The following is a 20,473-nucleotide window of genomic DNA, read 5'->3' on the forward strand; positions in this document are numbered from 1 at the left end:
CTCGACAAAGTCAGGTGGCCCTTGAGTTAGATGTTCATCTTTCATTATGGCAGTCTGATATTCGAGGATAGTCACATTCTCCTAAAAACAGCAAGCAATCCAGTTGAGTGATTTCACCACTACAACTTGTCTTTATTATTTATTTATTTATTTATTTTAAGTTGCTGTGATAAACAACCCAAGGTATCTTAAAGTTATCTGACTTGCAATTCCGATGTCATTTCACCTTGAGGATATGTACTGTATGTGTAAAACTACAAGCATTTGATCACAAAACTGTAAAACTACAACTATGACAAACGCATGTGTGAATAAGAATGGACAGGCACCTCCTTTAGCCTATATCTCCTAAACCCCTTTCACACTGGCATGCTCTACCCGGGTCAGAACCTGGTGTCATGCGGGTCGGGTACGTGATTTCACACTGCGTTTGATAAAGCAAGGTTGACCTGGGTGCCAGACACAAGTAAACAATACACGTATCAATGCAGCGTGTTAAGGACGCTTCCATCCAAGCTCCTCTGGATTGAACCGTCGGCCCAAATGTTGACTAGAGAAAATGTTTCTACATCCCTGCTGCAATCTGGCTCATGGTGTGTCTCAAGCAACAAAAATATGGCTAAACATAATAAACAGAAACATTCCCTGCGGAAGTGAAACCTTTACGCAGGCGTGGCCGTTTGTTATTTCGTCAGCTCACGAACGGCCGTCATGCATTTTGTCTCGCTCAACCCGGGTCAATGCGTGTCAACCTGGGTACATGGTTTCACACTACGCAGCACTGTGACCCGGGTAGCAAGAACCTGGGTCGAGACACTGGTAAGAGTGCCAGAGTGAAAGGGGCTCTAGATTTAGATTTCAGTGGCATGTATGCTGCCACCGTGCACCCACAGAACTTTGGAAATCCATCAGATGGCACCAAATATCATAACAGGGTTTCCCCTGAACGCAGAAATCCAGACTGCTGAAACACTTCAATGGAAAATGAAAGCTGTACGTTCTCAATAGCAGCGAAATAGGGTGGCACAGCCGGTCTCACAAACCAATAATACTTACCATTATTGCATTTTTTATAAGTATAAGTAATCTATCCTGTCTTTAGGAACAATGTGGACCAAAATTATTTCGACAAGGAAGCCTCTTTGCCGGACCCTATGGATATGTTTTTTTTGTTTTGAAATCCTGCCAAAATGAATACGTTTAAAATTCCGCCCTAATGAAAGTAAAGAAAGTAACATTGTCGCTCTTAACGACACTCACAGTATCACATATCTCAAATATTCTGCTGTAATTAAATTAAAAAGCCACAGTTCGTATTCTGTAAAACAGATATTTAGATTCTTATTACAGATTTGGTACATTTCTAGGTTTTACAAAGAAATTAAGATGACTCCACCCATATCAGATAAAGTACAGTATACCGATACTTTTTTACAAAAACATTCAAATATTAGCAATACTTAGACCAGTGGGTTGCTTTGTTAACAGCTGTTTTAGAAATTAAATGTGTATTATCCGAATATAACATCAATGGCTTGATTCGTAGACTATGAACCGAGATAGACACCTGCTACCTATCCGTGTTGGTTTAACTTACCTGTTCGTTCTAGTCGTATCTTGGTAACCAGGTAACGGTATTTCCCTTCCTATATGACCATGACATTTGGTATTCTTTTTAATGCTTCACTCACTAAGCGACCTACTTCATTTTAATCCACCATAACATGCTGTTTTAACTAGCAGTTAAACCTAGTGAGCCACTGTCAAGTGTTATTAATACTAGTAATACTAGTAATAAAGCATTTGTACTGGTTAGGACGTTCCTTTGTTTTCCGGGCTAAAATAATTTGCGCAAGACGAGCACACGGCGCAACACTTTTGAACGCATACCACAAAATAACCCTAAACCTGTACTGTACAACCATTAATTAGAATTTAATTATATCTTTTAAAAAGTCCTTGATTTTCACATTGGCACCAGTCCTTTAGGATCCATGCCTGTGATACGCTGTGTCAGGTCTTATTGCTACTAATATATATACTAATATGTTATATATATAACGGTACATATGACTTACCAGACACACGGACAATGAGCAAGGCCAGCCCCACACATAGTGAAATCATAAACACGTTGTCGGCAGAATTTGTATTGCGTCCAGGCATTTTTCTTCCTAGTTATTCTCTTCAAATTGTTCAAGAAGAAAACTACGTCACCGAGTCCTCGTCTGGTATTCCTTGGTTTTGTGATTCGCCTGGTTGTGGTTGTGGCTCTGCCTTGGAAATGTAGACTTTATTCAACAAAATGCCTTTTCTCCTTCTAAGTTCCCTTTTCGTGAATGTTCAATACACAATTAAAAGTGGACAACAATTCACTAAAGGACGGTGTATTGTAGGCCTCCCTCACGATGAAGTTAATTATTATAAAGAATATAAATTCGTTGCTGTTGTAGTTTAGAGGGGATTTAAGGACGCTTTCTAAAGTACAAATTCGGCTTCAGAGCCGTAGGAAGGTATTTATACTCTGCTAGTTTTCCTACTGTAAACTCCTTATTCCTTCCGCCCACTCGCGTCAACAAGCAAGGTTACGTAAGGACGCAAAGAGCACGCCTCTGATGACGTGAATAACCCTTTAACTGCCATTGTCCTCATCTGAGGACAGGCTACTTTCTAATGTCTAACTCATCTACCTGTTGTTTACATTGCCTCTTTAAGTATATTGTTAAGATAACCTACTATAATTGTTAACCACAAAAGTGAAGTCTCAATGTAATGTATCAAATTATACAAATACAGAATAGAGATTTTAGAAAGCTGACGCTGCGTGCTTGAAAGCGTGGAGCTCCCTGGGAGTTGTATTTCCCAAGTGTAGTCTACTACCTTAATTCGAATCTGTTTATGTTGTAATGTACATACTGTGCGACTACAATACCCAGCTGTCAGAAAATGCCACCCTTGTATATTCTATAGGAAATACTCCATTATGATGTCAGAACATGCCGCCTTGGATATTTGTTTTACGGGTGTTACAGGTAGCACTAATGGTAGAACACTGGCACTTGCTTGAAAAGTTGCTGAATTGATTTATGTATTGTTTTGAGTGTCAAAAGCACAATAAAAATAATAATATAAAAGGAGAAACTGTTCAAAATTCAATAAATAGTCCTTAGCAAATTCAGGGCATGACCTACACTAATAGGCTTGCTAAAACAGTCTGTCTTGGATGATCTGCACAGGGAAGGTTTTTTATGCATTTGTATAATGTCTTGAAAGGTTTCGTAATGCTGGTATAACATGACTTGAGGACCGTCATTGATCCTGGACAGAAGTGTGCTTCTACTACAGCTGAGCAGCAGGGGACCCTGATTAACATTATCTATGTTAAGCACTTGGGTTCATTTCCCAGTCACTAACTGTTTTACCAACTAAGTTTCCTATGGGTATCAGGGGAGGTCCAACTCACTACCTCTAGCACAGAATGGGATTCAAAGCAGTGTGAGGGAAATTCAGTTTAATCTGAATTAAAAATGAAAAAGAAAAGCCAGGAAACCAAACAGCTGGTTTCACAGTCTGCAAATGGGACTAACCATGAAAATATCAGGTAGTGCAAGATCAATGGATACAGCATAATTACAAAAAACTAAAATCACAATTAAAGTAGAAATGGAATGTGGATGACTGCTGGAAGCAGGTCAAGACCAGCGAGTTCGTTTTCTACCCATATCTTCACACTGCAGTGCCTTAAAAGATCCACTGGATGGGAGTCTTGCCACAGCACTGAACTTTTTTTTTTTTTTTCTGCAGATTAATATTGCTTTTCTTGCTTCTGATCAGTTAACCTGAGCCGGGACTCTTTACTACAATATTAGTATCCAAGACCCCAGGATAGTGCACTAGTTCAGCTTTCCACTGAGAGCCTGTGGTATTACTGTGATGGTAACATTAAAATTGTCCTCTACACTGCAGATACATCTGTACAGTAGTAACCAATGTTGCTATTGGTGCAACTGCAGTATATTTAATAAATAAGTGTTCTCCTTTTTCTGCTTGATCACAACTTACTACTGTGTTGACTTGCAGTAATTAAAATGAATGTATAAGAACATCTGGGGGCTGCTGGACCTGATATTTTGGGGACCAGTGTACCCCATTGATGTATAGGATTTGCTAACAGAGAACATGTGCAGTTTTGCCTTCCGACCCACCTGTACTCCATTCATCCTGCTTGGCAGGTAGGGTCAATTGAACAACTTTCATCACTATCATCATCACCAATAAGAGATTCTTTCCTGTTCTTTTACAGATACTACATACTTCAGACGTTATGTAGTTTCTTTAAACATGTCTAAATCCTTCTGCACTCAGTACTAGATGGGTGTCTGGGAGTGGAGCGGCTATGTTTACCGACGCCCCCCTCATTGTTTTCATGCACTTTCTGGCAGCTGGAAGAGATTTACTTTCCACTGGGTCTGGGTGCCAGCACACCACTCCTATTTCATTGCTAACACAGCACACAACATCACTGTACATTTCAGGAGGATGAAAACTGGCCGGTACACGTTAAACAAACACAGACTTTTTTTTTTTTTTTAAACCCATTTTTATTAAAGCAGTACAGAGAAGAATAAAAAGATTCCTCAAAAGCAAAGTGATTCGGTGAAAGGCTAAATATGCAGGATCCCCGAGTGGAGATTTCAAATGCCCTTAGCCAGTGGTTGTACCCTTCCACCCTTCCTCCCTCCCCCCGTTCACAAACAGAATCAGGCACATTTGATCTGTTTGTTTGATATGAATTACGGTACAGTGCATTAGGTTGGAGTCTGACTTACAGGGACATTGGATATTGATACAATTCAATTGACAAACTCTTTTCACATACTTCAATGATCTTTCTTAAGAATAGTGTTTCTATAAAAATCCAATAATTTATACAACACACACACACATATATATATATATATATATATATATATATATATATATATATATATATATACATACATATACACAGATGTGCTCAAATTTGTTGGTACCCCTCCACAAAAAACAAAGAATGCACAATGTTCTCTGAAATAACTTGAAACTGACAAAAGTAATTGGCATCCACCATTGTTTATTCCATATTTAATAAATCAGACTTTGCTTTTGATTTTTTATTCAACATAATATTGTAAATAAGAAAACAAATGAAAATGGTATGGACAAAAATGATGGGACCGCTAACCTAATATTTTGTTGCACAACCTTTAGAGGCAATCACTGCAATCAAACGTTTTCTGTAGCTCTCAATGAGACTTCTGCACCTGTTAACAGGTAGTTTGGCCCACTCTTCCTGAGCAAACTGCCCCAGCTATCTCAGGTTTGATGGATGCCTTCTCCAGACTGCAAGTTTCAGCTCTTTCCATAGATGTTCGATAGGATTCAGATCAGGACTCATAGAAGGCCACTTCAGAATAGTCCAATGTTTTGTTCTTATCCATTCTTGGGTGCTTTTAGCTGTGTGTTTTGGGTCATTATCCTGTTGGAGGACCCATGACCTGCGACTGAGACAGAGCTTTCTGACACTGGGCATTACGTTTCGCTCCAGAATGCCTTGATAGTCTTGAGATTTCATTGTGCCCTGCACAGATTCAAGGCACCCTGTGCCAGGCGCAGCAAAGCAGCCCCAAAACATAACCGAGCCTCCTCCATGTTTCACTGTAGGTATGGTGTTCTTTTCTTTGAAAGCTTCATTTTTTTGTCTGTGAACATAGAGCTGATGTGACTTGCCAAAAAGCTCCAGTTTTGACTCATCTGTCCAAAGGACATTCTCCCAGAAGGATTGTGGCTTGTCAATATGCATTTTAGCAAATTCCAGTCTGGCTTTTTTATGTTTTTCTGTCAAAAGTGGAGTCCTCCTGGGTCTTCTCCCATGGAGCCCACTTTCGCTCAAAAAGCGACGGATGGTGCCATCAGAAACTGACGTACCTTCACCTTGGAGTTCAGCTTGAATCTCTTTGGCAGTTATCCTTGGTTCTTTTTCTACCATTCGCACTATCCTTCTGTTCAATCTGGGGTCGATTTTCCTCTTGCGGCCGCGCCCAGGGAGGTTGGCTACAGTTCCATGGACCTTAAACTTCTTAATAATATTTGCAACTGTTGTCACAGGAACATCAAGCTGCTTGGAGATGGTCTTGTAGTCTTTACCTTTACCATGCTTGTCTATTATTTTCTTTCTGATCTCCTCAGACAACTCTCTCCTTTGCTTTCTCTGGTCCATGTTCAGTGTGGTGCACACAATGATACCAAACAGCACAGTGACTACTTTTCTCTTTAAATAGGCTGAATGACTGATTACAAGATTGGAGACATGTGTGATACTAATTAAAGAAACTAACTAGTTTGAAATATCACTATAATCCAATTATTTATTATCTTTTCTAAGGGGTACCAACAAATGTGTCCAGGCCATTTTAGAATATCTTTGTAGAATAAGCGATAATTCATCTCTTTTCACAGTTTCTTTGCTTTATTCTATGACATACCAAAGGCATGCAAGTATACATGATAAAATAGCTTTTAATTTCATCACTTTTCAGGAGGAATGAAGCATTATTTCAATGAGCTGTAAGGGTACCAACAAATTTGAGCACGTCTATACACACACAGACACACATTTAAGGCTTTATTATCTACATATGTGTACAATTCCCATCAGTGTTAATCCAACATTGTATATCTTTCTGCATTGGCACTTCTCTCAGTATGAAGGAGTATGACAGGTCTGTGGTAATATTGGCCTTTCATAAAAGTTATATATATATATATATATATATATATATATATATATATATATATATATATATATATATATATATATATATATATATATCTATATATATATATATATAATTAAGATTGTGCAACAGTAAGAGATTTTGCAATTTTTAGATGCTGTCAAATACAAGAGCTACTAAATTATTCATTTCAAACTCCCTCCCCTACCCTACTGTATTGCTGAAAGCGAGTGGTGCACACAACTGAATGTTCAGTGAAATAAAAATAAAATCAGATCATAGTGCCTGTATTGAAACACCAGTGGAGAGAATCCTTTTCAGATGAACGGCATTAATTTAATAAACAGCATCAGTATGAGGAGGAGAAGAAGAGGATTTCCTGCAAAATACAACAAACACAAAACAGACATTAAAACACTTTCAATGTACAATACAATTATATACTCTAGTTGAAAATGTACCCAAGATGCAATTCAAATAAACCTGGAATGGACGATGCATACTCAGTTTCACTGAAATTAGACTTGGTAACTTTATTATTATTATTTGTTTATTTAGCAGACGCCTTTATCCAAGGCGACTTACAGAGACTAGGGTGTGTAAACTATGCTGCAGAGTCACTTACAACTACGTCTCACCCGAAAGACGGAGCACAAGGAGGTTAAGTGACTGAGGTGGGATTTGAACCGGGGACCTCCTGGTTACAAGCCCTTTTCTTTAACCACTGGACCACACAGCCTCCTAACTTGGTACATTTCCAGTTGGGGTCCTCACTATTTGTATTTTTTGTTTTATGTTATTCTGTACATGTATGAATAAAATTGTATTAAGTTTACAAGACCAAAAGACATTCAACAATAAGTGTGTGTGGTTGGTGAGATGAAACATACTCTGCAGCAAAACTGAGAGGTTCACTAACTTAGGAGCAAATCTCAACCCAAGACAAACGGATTGCTGTACATGAGCAAATAAAATAAAACACTGTGGGCTGTGGCTCCTACAGTGATACAACATCCATTTCTCTATCATTTGAATCTGCATACATTAAAATGCACTTACCTGCATGGGTTTAATATTATACACTCATCGTAAGTTTAGCAGCTTTCTCTAGAGCCATGGCTAGACTTATCTGCTGCAGAACAGTTAATGAAAGAAGCCCTGATTTGTATTTACAAATTATACATGTCTGGGACAGTAGTTCATTTGAACTATATCTTTCTGCTACTTCAAAATACATGTGTACCAACCTCCACTGCTTTGAAAGTTTCCACAGCAAATACAGAATTAGTTGACTAACCTAAACAGAAATCTCACTAACTAAATCATCTTGTTTTAAAGGCTTGCAAAAGAGTAGAGAGATTCTTCAGGCAAAAAAAAAGTGACACACAATTAATAGATAACTCAAACTCAGCAGAGTCATCTTTAATAGATGAGTTCATTTCATGTTCATGTGTAGTGTGTTATGAGCTAGACGTTGAAAATACATGTTCACAAGCCAGGAACAAAATAAATAAAATCAAGAGATAACTGACCAACAAGCACAAGATGAAATATAAATACATATTATTGCAATTTCACAAAAACACCAACACCTCTGTTTCTTCTGTCACAAGATCGATGATAAAGATAGTGTTTTAAAAAAAATAATTAGCTTCAAATGTTTTTTTTTTTTTTTTTTTTTTTTTTTATTGCTTTAATTGGGATTTGTAATCCGAGTGGTTCTGGGTTGTGTTGCTCCAATACAGAGTTCTCTCTTCTCTCTAAATCTGCTTTCCCTGGCTTTGATCTTATCTAGAGAATCCCAAGTGCAGGCACTGAACAGCCTTCCTCATCGCTCAAAGCAGGGAAAGTCAGATTAAGAGAAAAATAGCGCCAGTTGAAAAGGGAGCTACACCTGTGCTTTCGCAGAGATGATGTACCAGTTTTGTGGCTGTCGTTCACAAAAACATAATGAATCCAGTCACATGTTCATTATTTTAATTCGCTATGATTCCAAAATAATTCCACACTTCTGATTCACCTCTCAAACAATTATCCACTACATGATATAAACCCTGCCTTATCTTTTGTTTCACCTCGTTCACAATCATTTTTAATATCGCCAAGCAGACGTGATAAAACTATCTTGCTACGTATCAAACAAGCGAGAACACTGCTTAGTCAGCTGACTTCTCCCTGATCACCTCCTGCTTGGTGCAGGAAATACACTTACCTTCTAATACGTTATTTGGGAAAGGGTTACAGACGAGTACGCTGAAAATTCAGACCCGAAAATTATTTTTTATTGACCCATACCCGAACCGCAAACCGCGAAAAAGTTAAAATTCCAACCCAAACCCGACCCGCGTTTACGGGTCACCCACGGTATTTGGTTTATTTATTCATTTTTTTACAGATAGTTGACAAGAAAAACTGCATAAATAAAACACATATTTTGAATTACTTTGGGACAGCCGAATAAAAAAAACTGTAGCTCCAAGACTTTGAGTAGTGGCTAGGTCTACATTAAAGATGTTCCCTGGTGTTTTAATCTGCATCGGTACGCTGCCATTCTACAATGGATTTATTTGTGTAAAAGTTGTTACTGCATTAAGAAGATATAATAATAATAATAATAATAATAATAATAATAATAATAATAATAATAATAATAATAGTGTATTTTTTCTCCATTATGGTTTGTTTCATTTGAAAAGTAGAGCGAGAGAGAGAGAGAGAGACACAGACATAGGAGCGGGCCCCTCCATATACCAGAGAGATATTTGTGCAAATGAATGTCCTTACCAAGTTTCATTATAATTGGACAAACTCTTATCCTACTTTACATGTAAAACTTTCTCTTATGAGATGCCAGGGAACAGTGAAGCCTGAAAAGCACAGTTTAACTCTTACCCATGCCATCCTAGGACACTCACTGGATGTCGACTTTAGACAAATTCCTTCGATAACTCACATTTGCGCTGCAATCCCAAAATATTTAAACAAGAAAGGATTTAGACTTTTTCTAACTGTTTTATTGTCATTTAAAGTAGTTTAGTGCAGCCAGCCAGTGCTCCAAGCGCAAACTACATTCTGCAGAGCAAAAATATCTTAGTCCAGCCAAAGTTAGAAGAGGGCACTGAGGGTAATCTCGACAAACTTCTAGCCATCAAAATGTGTTTCTCAAAATAAATTAATGAAAATCGGACGGGCCCCAAACTACACTGACATCATGTTGATTATCACTGCCTGGCAGGAAAAAAAAAAAGAATTCAGAACTGGCATGTGTCATAAAAAATAAAATAAATCCATGAGGCACACTAAGAGTTACCCCACTGACACTGAGCATTTCAGGGGTATTCACCTCAAAGCAATACCAGCTTTTACAACAAACTATAACATAATATTAAAATTGGTAGATCTGTTCTGAGGTTCAACAGTTCAGTAAAACGCTACGATTGACGATAACCAAAACACAACCTAATTGGTGACCTTAAAAAAAAAAAAAATGGGTGCTTTGAACGATGCATTTGGAGAGATGTATGGAAATGCATATCACTCAAGGGACAAAATTGTTATTCTAGCCTTTGGAAAAAAAGGTACAACAAAATGAAAAGGCGCTCAGGTTGATACACTTCGTTCTTCCTCCACCTTTACACCTGGTTTACAAATCATGCACAAAAGCGCCTTCTCTGGACACAGCATCGCATTTCATTTAGAAATTTACAGACTTTCCTTGATGAAAACGAATCCTCTGCTTTTGACCAACTCTGATGACAGTCCCATGTGAATCATGCTTTTGTTAATAAAGCAGGAATAATATATACATTAAACGACGGCAGTGTTTGTAGCTGACGCTGGTTAGATGATCAAGATAGACCCCAAACTGTGTTTGGGAAAGCCATAGAAGCCCAATGAAGTTAATCTGCAGGAACACAGGAAACTGATAGACAAGACAAAACTACATCTCCTTGTATGCCTCCCAAGTGGAGAAAAATTGAAATAATCAAGGCTGTAGCACTATTAAAACCAAGTTTCAAGATAAAGACATTTTCTAGGCAGAGTCCAGTAAGAGAGTTCAATGGCTTATGCATGCAAGCTCAAAAGGCCAGCACAAGCAAGTTTACAGACACAATTATAAACAATATAAAACTGACTCACCCTTTTCTGTTTTTGAAACACCGGCAATAGACTGCAACAGCAGCAGCAACAGTAACTAGGACTGTAGCAAGTATACCAACAATGATTCCTTTAAGAAAAAAAAAAAAAAAAGAGAGATTGTCAAGTGATTCTAAATGATCAGAACGACAGGACTGAATGTTCACAATCTTAAAATTCAACAATATGATAAAGCCTAATTACGGTCAAACTTTTTTGAAACAACTGTTTCGTTGCTAATCCATGGTTTCAAATTGTGCTGGAATGAGGCCTGGTTCTGTAGTCGAGTCTGTTCTGCTACAGTGCTAGGCGAGTCAAGACCAACAATTGCTTTGTGTCTGGCCTAGGTCTTTAATGGTGTGTTTACACTTACAACTCACACGTGAAATAGCTTAGGTTCGATCAGATTAAAAGTGAACTTTCAATATAGATTTGAAATTATTCAATACAATTTAAACTACAGTCACGTCCAGTTTTAATCCATTAAAGGCATAGACAGAACAAGAGGGGAGTTCACCCCCTACTTACCATATGGGGGGGAATAGGATTCAATATTTTTTGGTGAGACACAAAACCTTTGTTTAACTGATGATCCATCCTTGTCATCTTTAACCCTAACCCTAACCCTTGACATTGCAGCACGGAATTATTTTTATTTAATTTTTTTATTAAGCTGTACTAGTAAAAGAAGGTCATTAAACTATAATTTTATTTTTACTTTTAATGTGGTTAACATGTCTCTATATTCTTGTCAAATCAGCTGCGCAGTGAAACGTGGGAACAGGTGACAAGGTACAGCTTCCAACATCCAGTACGACCGATTCAATTTCACTGACTTTGTTTTATGAACAATATTATATATATATATATATATATATATATTATAAAGGAAGCAAAAACAAAGACCCCTCAGGGGCATAATATAAGTGGAATAGTATTAATGTATCTGACGGACACCTGCAGCAAAAAGGATATTAGAAAAAATACCAGCATTGTTTATCGTGCTAGTGGAACTGTTACTATTTACTGGATAACAATAGTTTAAAAAAATCATAGCTGGAAACTCACACAAGCCCTGGATGGAACCGCATAACAGTCTAGCGTTTTGATTGGTCCTTGTCTGTCGGGGGAATGTTACGTCAACACGAGTGGGAAAGCTTGGAGGCATTTTAACACTGTCATCGGAGACACAGATAGACCTGCTTTCCAGAACCTTTCAATTAAAATATAATATGGTATTTTGCTGTACTAATATAACAAACTATTGGTGACTATTGCTTGATATAAATGATCGTGTTATGCACGAACGTAAGAATTGGCTTTTGTGACGATGTACTTTTTTCTTTCAAATAGCTTTTAAACTGTTTTATTCCACATTATGTAAGTCATTCTCTGTAGATAACATGAAATTGGACAGTTTTTTTAAGAATTTTAATCTCCCCGTAGTTGGAGAGGAGGATATGGAAAATCTTGAGCAGCACCTAGTGGAATCGGAAATCACGTTTCCGATTCTGGGAGGGCTCTTGGAGGAGATGGTTATAGTATTGAATTTCTTAAATATTTCCACCACCTTTTAACACCAATCCTTCTTAAACTATTCAATTCAATAATAGAAACACAGGCTCTCTCGCCTACGATGAAGATGGCCACAATCCCCCTTCTGCCAAAACCAGGTAAAGACCCAATGGAAATGGGCAGCTATCGCCCGTAAAGCCTACTAAACAACGACTATAAAATATTTGCTAAATCCCTAGCTTTCAGCTTAGAAAAAGTTATCCCATCACTAATACACTTGGACCAGGTTGGTTTCGTGCCTGGCCGACTATCTTCTAATAACACGAGAAGGCTGTACCATATAATATTGAAAGCCAATCTCCTCTGGTCTCCCTCTGCACCAGTATCTTTAGATGCTGAAAAAAAAGCTTTTGATAGGACTGAGTGGCCGTATTTGTTTTTCACACTTTCTAAATTTGGTCCTATGTTTCTACAATGGGTTCAAGCTCTGACGAAGCCATGTCTGCCGGTCCGCCCCCTATAGTTAATCCATGGCTGCATGCACAATTCCTATTTGTAATGTAAATCTACAGCCTGTGATGATAAGCGGGATCAGCAGATTTAGAGGGGGGGTGGGGGGGGGGTGTTAATAATGGTTAAACACATTACCTGGAGAGGGTGTTGGAGGCACTTCAGTGGTGGTGGTGGTGGTTGTTGTTGTTGTTGTTGTTGTTGTTGTTGTTGTAGCTAAAATAAAATAAATAAAACAATTAGGTTGATGCTTGACTGTTTAAATAGCGTTCAAATCCAAGTTCAACACATTAACATTGTATATTGAATCTCACACTGAATGTGCTACTGAACAGTGTTCCTCAAACCAAGACCCAAGCGTTTCACATGAGCATGTGTTTGAAAACAAACAGTGGAACTGCTTATAGGTTAACTGTTGTGCCTTTGAAACAAGGATTGGGTTTTAACTCATCTCTTTGGTGCAGTGTCATTCAGATAATAATTATCTTACCTGTAATGAATATTTAAAACTTATCAAAAAGGAACATTTTAGCAATGTCAAAAATAGTATTACCGATCTACAGGAAGGTATTGTTAAAACTACACAGCAAGCACCACGTGTACAGTACACACCGATTTAATTCAGGTTTATACAAGGCTAATACTGACTTAACAAATAATGTAACATAGATGTTATCAATAAATACATAATTCCTATATTACCTTTAATAGTTTACAACAGACAATAAGAACTCTCTTGAAGGTTGGCTGGTCAGCATGATGTTTACTGTATTTCAAGTTAGTGTTTTATCTCAAAGCGTGAATGGTACTTACCTTTTTGGCAAGTCGGAAGTTGATGTTCCCAAATTTCATTTACTCCACATGTAACAGTGTCAGTGCCATGGAGAATATACCCAGAATTACAAGCAAAGGTAATGAAATCCCCATAGTTATAATCAGGTCCAAATCCGGCTACCTTACGGCCATTTTCCACTGGAACAGAAGGGCAGCCTTTGTGTTCTATAATAACAAACAAGTAATGGTCAAACAGATTACCATTAAATGGCTGTAGCATAGATCTAGAAAATATTTAAAAAGCCGAGTCCACTACAGTTTGAAATAAAAGCAACATTTTCAACGAATAAATTAATTATGTAAATATATGTTTAATTATATAAATATATGTGTGAATATTACTTTAAAATTAGAGATCTAACAAATTTAAAAAGAAACAAAATGGGAACTATCGTTCAAACTGAAACCAAAAAGTCACATGATTCCAAACGGTGTATTAGACTGGATGTAAAGGTGGCTGTGTTCAGTTTGGCCAGCCTGACAGCGGGGTTAATTACAATATTATTGTATTGTTACACATTTCATCAAAACCAGGGATGGATTGTGTGCCGGTGTGTTAAAACTTACAAATACGTCTGCAAGAGGTACAGTGACATCATCGTTTCAAATTGAGGTTGTTTTTTTTTGTGTTTGTTTTATTAAACAGTTCATTATATCTCAGTGGGGAGTGATGTGTTACGTTTGTGTGATGAGGTGGCAGCCGGGGGTCCATCAGAGATCAATCTACCCCTTCTAGAATGACACATCCCTCAAAATCACACAGTTACATCATTAAACAAAGCAATACATACCTTTACATGCTGGAGGGTCACTACTGTAGTTTCCATATTTGGTGCAAACAAGCTCCTTATTACCCACCAGAATCCCTTCATTACACTTGTAGATAATAACTGTGCCAAACGTGACAGTTCCCGGAGGTGGGTTTGTGATTTCACCGTTTACAATCTCTGTAGGGTTTGGACACTTAATAACTAGGAGAAAAAAAAAACCTTATTCCAAATATCAGCCTAATCAAAATCTGTGCTAAAACAATGGTTTATATCAAATGCATCTTTAATACATTAATTCACATAATCAATAAACAAACAGATAGCTAGATAGATAATACATGGCATTTGCACATTTGCATTTGGTTATAGTTTACTCTGCACCTTCAAATCAAGCATTTTGCAAACACAAATGAATTCTTTCAACATTGCTAACCTGCATACAGGTCTGGGAAAAATAATTCCACTCAAACTGCAGACTAAATCTATGTACAGCTTTATTTATTTTCAGTATATGGCACAGACACTATTCATATCCTAATATTCATGTAAAAAGAATAAAGTTAATTTCAATACAGAAACACAGGCATTAAAAAAGGAAAACTATACCGTTAAACTATTCTTATTTAACTCTACATTAAAAACAATATAGAACTGGGTGTTGTGTTAAATACAAGCTGAATTGCACCCCCTCAAGGTGAGAGCAGCCAGTAGCCACTCTGACCTCTCGTGGAGTTCCTATCAGCTTGCACTGTACAGCATCCTATATGATATTCTATACATATCAACAATATATACTGTATATATAAAAAATAAAACACACAAGCCTACTTACTTTCACATCTAGGAATTTCACCGTCCCAACCAGTAGCAAGGCAGTTTCTGACACCACTGCCTGCCATCTGGAATCTAAAACATAGAAACCCTCAGAATCTCCAATGTTATAATTATTTCTTTATCTAGCTGCAACTAAGTTTTTTATTGACCGCTTTTAAACCATTGTTGCTTTCAGAAATGTAACTAAAAATAGAGCCCATGGTAATTCATAAAGCTGAAAAACCACAAGATTCCACGAGTGCTGTCCATATAATCGGTTTAATGTGTGTTGTCCTTTTCTAGTTGGCACAATAATGACTCTTTCTTTTATTAAAAACTGGCTAAAAAGGGGCTCCCGAGTGGCGCATCCAGTAAAAGCACTCGCTAGAGTGCAGGATGCGCTCTATAGCCTGGACGTCGCCGGTTCAAGTCCAGGCTATTCCACAGCCGACCATGGACGGGAGCTCTCAGGGGGCGGCAGCCTGTAAGCTGCCCAGAGCTGTGTTGTCCTCCGACGCTGTAGCTCTGAGGCGGCTGCAAGGTGAGTTCACAGTGTGTAAAGAAGCGGGCGGCTGACTGCACACGCTTCGGAGGACAGAGTGTGTTCATTCGCCCCTCCCTAGTCAGCGCAGGGGTGGTAGCGGTGAGCTGAGCCTAAAAATAATTGGGCATTTCAAATTGGGGAGAAAATAATAAAAACTAAATTGGCAACGACTAAATTAAAAAAAAAAAAAAAAAAAACTGGCTAAAAAATATCACACAATTTTCATATGAAAGCCCAGAGGTTAGGCAGTGCAGCATGAACATTTGTCTCTCCAGTAAATTAGAAATCAGAAAAATGACTGCAGCCTGGTTTAAGAATCGACAAGAAGTATGGTTAACATATAACCCATCGTGGATGTAAATACAAGATTAGAACCACGAGTATCACTAAAATGTAGACCACCACGGTTACCCATTTTGATCACAATTGGATAAGTTGCAAATATTAAGCGTCATTTACATACAGGCACCTGCACTATATCACTGATGACAGGGACATGCTTACCCAGGACAAGAACAGTATTATTATTATTATATTATATATATTTGCCAGAGCCCAACCACCCAAATTCTTCATCGGCACCACCTGCTGAAATCAGCTTGTCACAAACGCCGCTAACCGGAGGTGATGCTTTTAGGGCAATACCAGTACAAACACACATCTACAGAGGCATTCTGGATGAGTTAAGAGGTACATTCCCTCATGCAGTTAACTCTTTAACATTTGCACATGATACACGCACACACAGCACAAGCAACAACCAGGGACAGGAAGGACAGACACTCACATACAGATACAGAAGTGACACTCCTGTTATGCTGCTCAAGTCAAGGTGTGGAAATATGTACCGGGGCTCAGCTCCGGCTGAGGGAATAATAAACCTCCTTACTGGATTATATGCACATACTACCCCAACTTTAATAATCTTGAGCATCAACCACAACATACTCACCCTTCATCACAAACTGCATAAGCCTTGTCTCCAAAAAGAACACCCTCATCAGTATTAAAGCGTCCATTAAATATCTCTCCTGGACTTCCACATGATCGGCCTGAAAGAGAAAATACCATCAAAATCTGAAATGATTATTTTACACGACAGCATGGCGGTGCACTTTCCATTGGAAGTTTCCATCCCTGAAAACTAAATAACATTCTCTAAAAGCTGAAAAACAGTAGTTTAATTGTTCCCTACATTGCACACAAATGTGTATTTTTGTAAATGTTAGTAAATGTTAGTATTTAGCTGATCCCTGGAGCCAGCATTACACTTCAGCCATCAACACCAGACTGAAGGATATCTACATCATTATATGGAAGGAAGCGCAAATGGATGGAGACACATATGGATCACATTCGTTTACTGTAAAGCTATGTCTTAGTTGGTACTTATCTTGGCGAGAGCATGAAGTTTTAACATCTACTCTCATGTAATGGAAATCATAATTTATCATCATATAGAGCAGCCCTTCGCTTTTCCATCTTCTGTGGTGCTACAGTAAGGGCGGATATTCTAAAAAGGAAGGGGGTTGGCATTGCCTCCAAGTAGTTTTTCTAATTGGTGCAACAGAACGATTGACACTGGGGCGGGTTTTATTCTCGGTCGATCTGGCGCTTCATTGGTGCACTGTGTGTTCATGCTGTAGTGGACTTGGTATGGTTCCGTCAAGTAGTGCCTACAAAGGTACCACGAAATGTTCCTGTGAGGACAACTGAGGAAGTCAGCACCTCTGGTCACTTTTATTTCAAAGTAACAAAAACGCTTATTCACTGCCAAACATGAACCAAAAAAAAACATGTAATGGCTGCAGTATAGGTACCTTAAGTTTAGTGTTTCAGTATTGGGAGAGGACTATTTGTTTTAGTAATATGATAACCAATCAGAGTGCAGTGTCCTGACAGGAACATTTGGTGGTACCTTTGTAAGGACAGCTTCAGTCCACACTGGGTAAAAATAGCGTTTTTTTCTGACGTTTGTTCTATATTTTTTTTATAAAATTGCATCTCTAAACAAAGGAACAAGGCAAAGTCACATTTGGAATTATTTTGAGGAACCAGACGAGAAAACCGTGGTATGTAAATAATTATGCCAAACAAAACTGCTGTACCACAAAAACACAAGTTCAATGCTTCATCATTTGGAATGAAAACTGTGGATGGAGTTACTGAATGGAGTAAAAAGCAAACATCCATAATAAACAGAACACTCTAGATGGCGACTGTGAATACATTTAAAAGGGAAGTTTTTCTTTCAATATTAAATTCAGAGAACGCGTAAGTGTAAATGAATTATGTATAGGCTTTGATTTACCAGTATATAACATATATATATATATATATATATATATATATCAACAGAAGGGTATATTAAAAAATAAATAATTGGATTTTCCGTTTGCGGCAGCGATCACTGAGCATTTGATAGATTCTGTAACATGTAAGCTGATTTAATTATTAATATTAGTTTTGTTTTGTTCTTTTAATATAATATAATGTAAAAATAAATAAAAGGTTTTGTTTATTCACTTTGTGCCCACCTCAATACGAAGAGACATTTACTAAGAAAAATAATAAAACAAATGCTTTTAAAAAGACCAAATTCACATTGGGATTTTTATTTATTTATTTACTTATTTTAGATTCTATTGATTTTATTTTAGTATTATATGCAGGACAGCCACTATAAGATCGTCACCTTTATTAAAAATGTGCACGGATTAATCGACCGATTTAGTCTACAGGTTAATCAACTAATGCCCTTAGATTAATGGATCAAACAATATGAATCGAGTGACAGCACTAATTTCAATATATACTTTTTTTTTTACTGTAGTTCAGTCGTTGCGATATTATAACGTTATTTGCTTAATTAGGGGTTCTTTGCGTGGAAAATACTAACAGTATACATCAGAATGTAGTGTAAAGAGAGTGTGTGTGGTTTAAACGCCGACACCTGTATAGCATTTAAACATTCATAAAAATGTACCAAAAGCACACCCCTAGTATCTCCATACTTACTCAGACTAAACCAAATGCCTGATTTATTTGTATTCATTTTATTTTAAAATGTCCACTTACATTAAATATCATTGAGACAAATAGAAAAACACCCCTTGCAGACAGTACAAATCTTAGTAAATGTAACCTTCGATTGATTATTAAACAGTCAAAGCTAGTCAGAGTCAATAGCTACTTTTTCAAAAGCAAATACCATTTTATTACGAAACAATCATTTCAACATTGGAAACGTAACACGTAGAAAGGTTTGCGATTTCAGTTCGCGTTTCATATAGCTTTTGCATTTCTTTCATTTAACCGTTGTTCAAACACGCTTACAGCCCACTTACATTCTCTCGAAAACCGATCGCAGGCAATGATATTTAATCTGTTTTAGATTCAGCAAAACGATCAGTTACTTTCCATTCCTGTTTGTGAGTGAGATTTCAAACTCAAAAAAACTCCTCAACTCTCCCACAATGTGAGAGAAACATTTTAACTGTTTGAACAAAGCGTAAAAAAAGAGAAAACCAAACCCAATTGCCAAATTAACAATCAATTGATTCTCATTATCTACGGTAACTAGTATCAAATTAGGAAAACATGTTTTAAGTGACATAGACAAACCAACACATTTGTGATTAAGTAGCCTAGCAGCACAATAAGCGGCACCATTAAAACAAATATCAAAATCATACTTACCTTCACACACCAAGGTCAGCTGTGACCACTGTGAACTGGTACAGGTGATTGTTGTAGATCCACTGTTCCGTACATACCCAATCTGACATGCATAAGTGATTGTAGATCCCTCCACTAAATTAGGTGGCGGTTGAGTTGTCATTATCACATTGGGATAATCTGGAGGATTGCCACATTGTCCTAAAAAGAGCAAGATATCCAGTTTAGTGATTTCACCATTACAAACTGTATTATTATTGTTATTTATTTATTATTATTATTTTTATTATTATTATTATTAGTATTATTAGGTTGCTGTGATAAACAAGCCAAGGGATCTTACAGCTATCCTGCTTTTAGACCTCCTTGCCCTTCCGGTGTCATTCACCTTGAGGGTACGCACTGTATGTGTAAAAATACAAGTATGACAAACGCATGTGTGAATAAGAATGGACAGACACCTCCTTTAGGCTCTATCCCTCAGATACAGATTTCAGGGGCACAGACATTACCACCGTGCATCCACAGAACATTAAAAATCTATTAGATGCACCAAATATCATAACAGGGTTTCCCCTGAATGCAGAGTAATGCAGAGATCCAGATGACTGAAACAGTTCAATGAAAAATGAAAGCTGTACTTTCTCGATAGCAGCGGAATAGGGTGGCACTGCCGGTCTCACAAACCACAACTCAATAATTCTGTACGTCTCATGATTGTTTTTTTTTTTTTTTTTTTTTTGTAACAGTAATCTGCCCTGTCTTTAGGTACAATGTGGACCAATATGGTTTCGACAATAAAGCCTCTTTGCCGCACCCTATGGAGATTTTTGTTGGTTTTGAAATCCTGCAAAAATAAATCAATTTTTAAAATATGCTTAAATTAAAGAAAAAAA

At 37.5% G+C, this 20,473-nt stretch overlaps 1 protein-coding gene across 6 annotated transcripts in view; it reads right to left on the reverse strand.

Annotated features, from left to right (window-relative positions):
- Positions 1-20,473, reverse strand: part of LOC117398039 (membrane cofactor protein-like) — a 38,449-nt gene that overhangs the window by 16,703 nt on the left and 1,273 nt on the right. For 4 of the 6 annotated variants that reach the window (XM_059004572.1, XM_059004577.1, XM_059004573.1 and 1 more), the window contains exons 2-5: positions 19,599-19,778; positions 16,852-16,951; positions 15,375-15,448; positions 14,564-14,743 (exon numbers count right to left, since the gene is read on the reverse strand). In XM_059004572.1, the coding sequence (XP_058860555.1) occupies positions 14,564-14,743; positions 15,375-15,448; positions 16,852-16,951; positions 19,599-19,778 (534 nt within the window). Of the gene's footprint in view, positions 1-6,893; positions 7,156-9,668; positions 9,737-10,916; positions 11,005-13,076; positions 13,155-13,751; positions 13,938-14,563; positions 14,744-15,374; positions 15,449-16,851; positions 16,952-19,598; positions 19,779-20,473 lie in introns of those variants that run through there. The other 2 variants (XM_059004574.1, XM_059004575.1) reach the window with 2 other exon arrangements.

The sequence above is a fragment of the Acipenser ruthenus genome, chromosome 30 (genome assembly GCF_902713425.1).
Source record: "Acipenser ruthenus chromosome 30, fAciRut3.2 maternal haplotype, whole genome shotgun sequence".
Classification (NCBI taxonomy): Eukaryota; Metazoa; Chordata; class Actinopteri; order Acipenseriformes; family Acipenseridae; genus Acipenser; species Acipenser ruthenus.